The sequence below is a fragment of the Prionailurus viverrinus genome, chromosome C1 (assembly GCF_022837055.1).
Source record: "Prionailurus viverrinus isolate Anna chromosome C1, UM_Priviv_1.0, whole genome shotgun sequence".
NCBI lineage: Eukaryota > Metazoa > Chordata > Mammalia > Carnivora > Felidae > Prionailurus > Prionailurus viverrinus.
In genome coordinates, this window is record NC_062568.1 from 109,897,557 (window position 1) to 109,904,134 (window position 6,578).

The 6,578-nt window shown below is 45.1% G+C and overlaps 1 protein-coding gene across 1 annotated transcript; it reads left to right on the top strand.

Annotated features, from left to right (window-relative positions):
* The first annotated feature begins 421 nt into the window (after positions 1 to 421).
* Positions 422 to 4,569, top strand: TXNIP (thioredoxin interacting protein). The gene is made up of 8 exons (XM_047871834.1): positions 422 to 924; positions 1,423 to 1,495; positions 1,617 to 1,764; positions 1,977 to 2,079; positions 2,222 to 2,478; positions 2,575 to 2,731; positions 2,844 to 2,995; positions 3,147 to 4,569. The coding sequence occupies exons 1-8, from the start codon at positions 675 to 677 to the stop codon at positions 3,180 to 3,182; spliced, it is 1,176 nt and encodes a 391-aa protein (XP_047727790.1). The 5' UTR covers positions 422 to 674; the 3' UTR covers positions 3,183 to 4,569.
* Positions 4,570 to 6,578: the final 2,009 nt, after the last annotated feature.

Consider the following 6,578-nt stretch of genomic DNA (forward strand, 5'->3'; position numbering starts at 1 on the left):
GCATGAAATTCCCACCTAAGCACATTTTCCTTTTGCCGCAAACGCCGCTCCCAGCCCAGAAGCATTTGCACCCACCCTCCGATGGCCACCAGCCCGCGATAAATTCTAGGGTCAGAGAGGCCCCGCTTCCTCTGGGCCGGAGGGCAGCCGCTCGCAGCCCCTCCGCCCCCTCCTCCCGGCGAGGCGGCGGCGCACAACAACCATTTTCCCCGCCAGGCGCACACCGTGTCCACGCGCCGCTGCGACCTCGCCGATTGGTTGGGCTCCCGGTAAACAAGGACCGGGCAGCCAATGGGAGGGCTGTGCACGAGGGCAGCACGAGCCTCCGGGCCAGCGCTCGCGTGGCCCTGCGGTGCCTGACTACTATATAAAACAGTTTCCGGCTCACGCTAGCAACTGTACACTGCTCTCTTCGGTCCGGGTTCGTGAGTGTTTTCGCCGAGCTCCGGAGCACTCCTCCAGCTGTTGGAGGAAAGGGGGAAAAAAAGCTGATTTTTCTCTGGAAATTCCTTGGCATAACCCGCAGCTTACGTTTTCCTGACATCTCCATCAGATTTTAGTGGAGAGTTGGAGAGTGAGATAACCTTAATTTTCTGTAATTTTTAGATTTGGGACTTTTGCTGTTGTTCTTTCTCTCCCCCGTTTTTTAACTGTTAAGCCAACCCAGTCCAATCATGGTGATGTTCAAGAAGATCAAATCTTTTGAGGTGGTCTTTAACGACCCTGAAAAGGTGTACGGCAGTGGGGAGAAGGTGGCTGGCCGGGTGGTAGTGGAGGTTTGTGAAGTCACTCGAGTCAAAGCTGTCAGGATCCTGGCTTGCGGAGTGGCGAAGGTCCTGTGGATGCAAGGATCCCAGCAGTGCAAACAGACCTCCGAGTACTTGCGCTACGAAGACACGCTTCTCTTGGAAGACGAGCCCACAGGTGAGTGGCTCCATTGTCTGCCGGGAGGGTGGAAGCTGATTCGGGAAGAGTTGAAACGGACAGTTGGAGCTTTTGCTAAATATTCCAAGTTGCTCGGGTTGAGCGGCTTGAATTTCGTGTTGCTTCCTTTTTTTTTTTTTTTAAGTTTTGACTTGCAGACTCCTTAAAAAATGGTGATTTGTACAGTTTCCTACAGTGTTGTGATCTGAAGGTGATCCTGAGGGGTGTTGCCTTAGCTATTTAAGGATTTTTTTTTTTTATGCATAAGTTGCTTATTCTTTGCTTGCTTCCTGTTTGAGATGATAGTAGCCTGTCATCACTGCAGGGCTTTGTAACTTTTTGCCCAACAAAATGCGTCAGAATCTCATTTAAGAACATGCTGGATAAAAGTGGGGGAACTACAGTAGGCTTGCTTGCTGCCCAGGAACTCCTTATCGCACAACTGCATTTTAAGTGTAACAAGAAACTTATGGGCTACTCGCTTCTCCTTCTTTTCAGGTGAGAATGAGATGGTGATCATGAGACCTGGAAACAAATACGAGTACAAGTTCGGCTTTGAGCTTCCTCAGGGGTAGGTGTCTGCTGAATGCATCTTTGGACTTTTTAATCTTTCACACTCTTCCCAGCCTTTGGTCACTTCCTGTTCTTGGAGAGCGTTTGTAGATTAACTGCTTCTTTTTTTCCCCCGACAGGCCTTTGGGAACATCCTTCAAAGGAAAGTATGGGTGTGTAGACTACTGGGTGAAGGCTTTTCTTGATCGTCCCAGCCAGCCCACTCAAGAGACCAAGAAAATTTTCGAAGTGATGGATCTAGTGGATGTCAATACTCCTGATTTAATGGTGAGGTTCATTTTAAAATCCTATTCTCTTGGGTTTCGGGGATGATAAATTAAGTGTCTTAGGCGTCAGATTGAAGCACTTCAGGGAATTCAGCCCTAAATTACCAAGGTGGGAAGGAAAGTTGCCTGTTCTAGATAAGGAAGTGGAAAGGAGAAAAAAAAAAAAGGATCTCTAGAATTCTCAAAACCTCTTTTTACTTCTATTCAACATAGGCCCCTGTGTCTGCTAAAAAGGAGAAGAAAGTTTCCTGCATGTTCATTCCTGATGGGCGAGTGTCTGTCTCTGCCCGAATTGACAGAAAAGGATTCTGTGAAGGTAAAAACCTAGTACTTAAAATGGTAGACTGATAAAACAGGGACTGTGGTTTTGGGAGTGAGGGCAGGGGCTAGGGATAGGAGAAAAGTCACTAATTGCACCAAGCAGCAGCTAATAAGTTTTCACCTTTCTCATTTTTTAGGTGATGAGATTTCTATCCATGCTGACTTTGAGAATACATGTTCCCGCATCGTGGTCCCCAAAGCTGCCATAGTAGCCCGCCACACTTACCTTGCCAATGGCCAAACCAAAGTGTTGACGCAGAAGCTGTCATCGGTCAGAGGCAATCATATCATCTCAGGAACCTGTGCATCGTGGCGTGGCAAGAGCCTTCGGGTGCAGAAGATTAGGCCTTCTATCCTGGGCTGCAACATCCTTCGAGTTGAATACTCCTTACTGGTGAGTGGGTGGAGTCAGAGAGAGATTATTCTTCTGTCAAAATAGCAGTGGTTTCTCCAGACTTGTAATCTAACAAACTGTCCTTTTCCTTTCTAGATCTATGTCAGCGTCCCCGGCTCCAAGAAAGTCATCCTTGATCTGCCCCTCGTAATTGGTAGCCGGTCAGGTCTGAGCAGCCGGACATCCAGCATGGCCAGCCGAACCAGCTCTGAGATGAGTTGGGTAGATCTAAACATCCCCGATACCCCAGAAGGTGAGTCAGACCTAATAATGTCCATCCTTTCTCTTTGGCCTGCTTGGGTTTGTGAAATTGTGATGGTCAGGTGTTTCACAGCCAGACTTCTTATGCCTATATTTTTTTCTAGCTCCTCCTTGCTATATGGATATCATTCCTGAAGATCACCGATTGGAGAGCCCCACCACTCCTCTGCTAGATGACACAGACAGTCCTCAAGACAGCCCTATTTTTATGTACGCTCCCGAATTCCAGTTCATGCCACCACCTACCTACACAGAGGTGAGAATTATCATTTTAGCACTACGTTTTGTCTTAAACCTTCCATAGGAAGTTGAGTTGGAGGTATTGCTAAACTAGGTGGTTCTGTCAGTTCTTACCCAAACTAAAATGGTCTTTTCTTTCTCTCCCTTCTTGCCTCCCCCACCCCCAGGTGGATCCCTGCATTCTCAACAACAATGTGCAGTGAACACGTGGAAGAAAAGCAGCTGTACTTACTTGTTTCTTTCTGCCTCTCTTCCTGGACTCTTACTTTTTCAGAGACTCAACAGTCTCTCCAGTGGGGTATGGGTCCACCCCAGCCTCTGACTCCCAGTGTTAGGAGGTGATCAGCAGGCGACCTCCTGGGCCTTAAAATGGTGCACGCTCGTCCTCAGCCAGGGAGAGGTTGTGATAGGGAGTGTTTGCTGGATGGGTTTAAAAACACACTACAAAAATTCAGGCCCATCCTGTTTTCTCAGATCTTGAAAATTAAGGCATTTTTAGTAAGTTTGAATAAGGGGTAGAAATGGCCTCCTGACATGGTCTTCCCCAGGGTTTTTGAAGGGGATTCTGTATCTTGAACTCTTGTGCCATGTGGAGCAGAGCCACTTTAGAAAATTAGGAAAAGTAAAAAAAAAAAATCATGGCCAAAATTTTGGGACAAGAAGGTTCTTAAAATCAGTGTTGCCCTTTGTTTTACACTTAAAGACAGCAGAAAGAAAAGAAAAACCTTCCAGAACTTGATGTGGTTTGAACTTCTGGAGAAGAGCTTCCCATGTGAATTAAAAAGAAGCTCTAAGGTTGTCTTTGCTTCGAATGTACTTTAATCTGGCTTAAAGCAGTTGTAACCATGCCCCACCAAAGGTCTTAAAAGCCATTTTTTGAGCCTATTGCACTGTATTCTGTTGCAAACATTTTCATATGGGAGAATGTGTTTTTCTTTTCATATGACTCCTTGGACTTGCTTCTGAGGTGATAATTCTTGGCACTTTAGTTCCTTTCGAAAAAAATTTTTTTCCCTATCTCAAATGTAAGCTAAAACTGGTCTACTACGTCTCTAGGGCTAAGCACAATGACAAAAAAAAGTGTTATTCCTCACTTTTGAGGCTTTGTCCCAGTGTACAGAATTCTGTAATTCTAACACTCTTAATTATGTGAGAAGGGTTGCTGCTATCAGCGTCACCCACTGTGATTTCTCCACACCCTCCGAGGAACTGTAGATCAAGATGCCGCCAACACTGTGATCAGAGCTTCCAGACATTGCCATGAGAACTGAGCAGGCTGCCTTCGCCACAGCCCCCAGGGCTCCCTGCAGTGTTAGGAGACCCGGCATGTTGACAGTCCTCTCTAACTGCAGCCCTTGAGCACTTGGTCAGACCCCTCAGCCTTAGCACTTTGTTCACTGTCCTGTGTCAGAGCACTGAGCTCCACCTTCTTCTGAGAAAGTATGTGGGCTGAAAGCAGTTTCATTTTTTTTGTTTTGTAAATGTTTATCTTTTTGTATGATAAAAACTATATTTTGTACTTAACCAGATATATTTTCACCCCAAGTGGGGGATATTCTTTGTAAAAAATAAAAATAAAGTTTTTTAATGACAAAAATGGTTTTCTTGTCTGTGAGGTGGTGGTTGAAGTTACTGGAAAGTGTGCCTGAAGGAGCTTTACCCCTACTTAGTGATTTCCATTTTTGGAAATCCTGTGGAGAAAAGCTTCCCTATTGACCCTAATGATTGTAGTCCAGGGGTGGGGTTTGGGGTGCAAAAGGAAGGAATTTTAGCTACATTTAGTCTTTTTTCCAGTTAACTAAAAACTGTAGTGGGATATTCTGGTGGTCTAGGCTAGTTTTCTGCACCCGTAGATAACTCAGAATGAAATTCCTTGGATTTTGGAGTGCATGCACTTTTTTTTTTTTTTTTTTAATGAGCTCTTTAGGGGCACCTGGGTGGCTCGGTTGGTGGAGGGTGATCTGGGATCATGAGCTCATGTCCCACATTGGGACTTACTTGAAGATACTTAAAGATTTTTTAAAAAATTTTTAATGAGCTTTTGGGGCACCTGGCTGGTTCAATTGGCAGAGTATGAGGCTCGGGGTTGTGAGTTTGAGTCCCACATTGGGTGTAGAAATTAACATCTTTTAAAAAATAAAATTAGGGGCGCCTGGGTGGCGCAGTCGGTTAAGTGTCCGACTTCAGCCAGGTCACGATCTCGCGATCCGTGAGTTTGAGCCCCGCGTCAGGCTCTGGGCTGATGGCTCAGAGCCTGGAGCCTGTTTCCGATTCTGTGTCTCCCTCTCTCTCTGCCCCTCCCCCGTTCATGCTCTGTCTCTCTCTGTCCCAAAAATAAACGTTGAAAAAAAAAAAATTAAAAAAAAATAAATAAATAAAAAATAAATAAATAAAATTAGCTCTCAAAATACACGGAAATAAGATCGGTGAGAGACCTGAAAGGAAAGGGTTATGGTTCCCTATTTTATAATTTGGTCTCATGCTGAAGTTTCTTCTCAGCTAAACCTGGTTCATATACAGTAAGTTATAAGATGATAATCATTCAGGACTTAAGGATCTAGACTTCTGAGTATTGGTTGACGGCAGCTACCATCTTTTGTCTCTGCTTCCTAGCACAGTTCCTATAGAAGAAACACATAATCATAACTCAGATGTTTGCTGAGTAACCCCTCCCTCATCCCTTAGGATATGCTTCTGCAGTTCCTATTTCTTACAGTAGATACCACAAGTCCGCCTCTAATTGAAATGATTTTTATTCTTAAAGGGGTGACGGGTATGAGAACCCTGAAACCTCAGAAGTTAACGTACTTGCCTGGTTTCTGGCTTAAACCTTTGCAGACAGATCTGGTCCTTATCTAGGAATTTGGGGGGGGTGACTTTTCTGCGGACTTCCACATGCTAATTACAGACCTCAGACTCTTGGAAGTTAATGAAATCAGTGTGAATTGAAAAAGACTGAAAAGATTCCTTCCCACTTCAATCTTCCTACATCAGTCTTTTATTTTCAGGAGCTCTTCTCTCTTCTGGCTGTTTCTCTTTCCCAAGGTGTCAGCCTCTGGCTCCCTGTTGCCATGGTGACTCTCTCCTTCACTTTTACCTGGGCTGCCTCCTTTTCTCACCTGTTCAAGAGTTTGGCGTCTCCTCCCTTATTCCCTGAATTTGACCAGGAAACTAGGTCAAAGTTGATGGAAGTTTTTCGTGCAGCTTGTTTTCCAGGGACTGGTGGGGTGGAGCAAGGACAAGAGCCGGCCAGAGGGCAGGAGGGAGAGATGGAGAGAAAGCCTGGCTGTTTGTGTAAACAGCCTGTCTAATGGGACAAGAAATGAGAAGGGGAGAACCTGGAGAGGGTAGATAACTGACACCTGAGGTCTGTTAGAGATCTGATTCTCAAACAACCAGAACCTATGCATCTTCTAATGCCTCAAATTCAAACTGCCCAATAGAACTTTTGCGTGATGATGGACATGTTCTATATGCCCACTAAAATGGTAACCATTAGCCACGTATGGCAACTGAGCTCTGAAATGTGGTGGTGTGACTGATGAGCTGAATTTTTATTTTTGTTTAATTAATTTAAATGTAATTAGCTCCGTGTGACT

Excerpts from the sequence above, each read along its gene's own strand:
- TXNIP (XM_047871834.1), top strand. The coding sequence starts at position 675 with ATGGTGATGTTCAAGAAGATCAAATCTTTTGAGGTGGTCTTTAACGAC. Across the intron at positions 1,765-1,976 it reads TCAATACTCCTGATTTAATG|GCCCCTGTGTCTGCTAAAAA; the intron begins GTGAGGTTCATT and ends TATTCAACATAG. Across the intron at positions 2,080-2,221 it reads CAGAAAAGGATTCTGTGAAG|GTGATGAGATTTCTATCCAT; the intron begins GTAAAAACCTAG and ends CTCATTTTTTAG.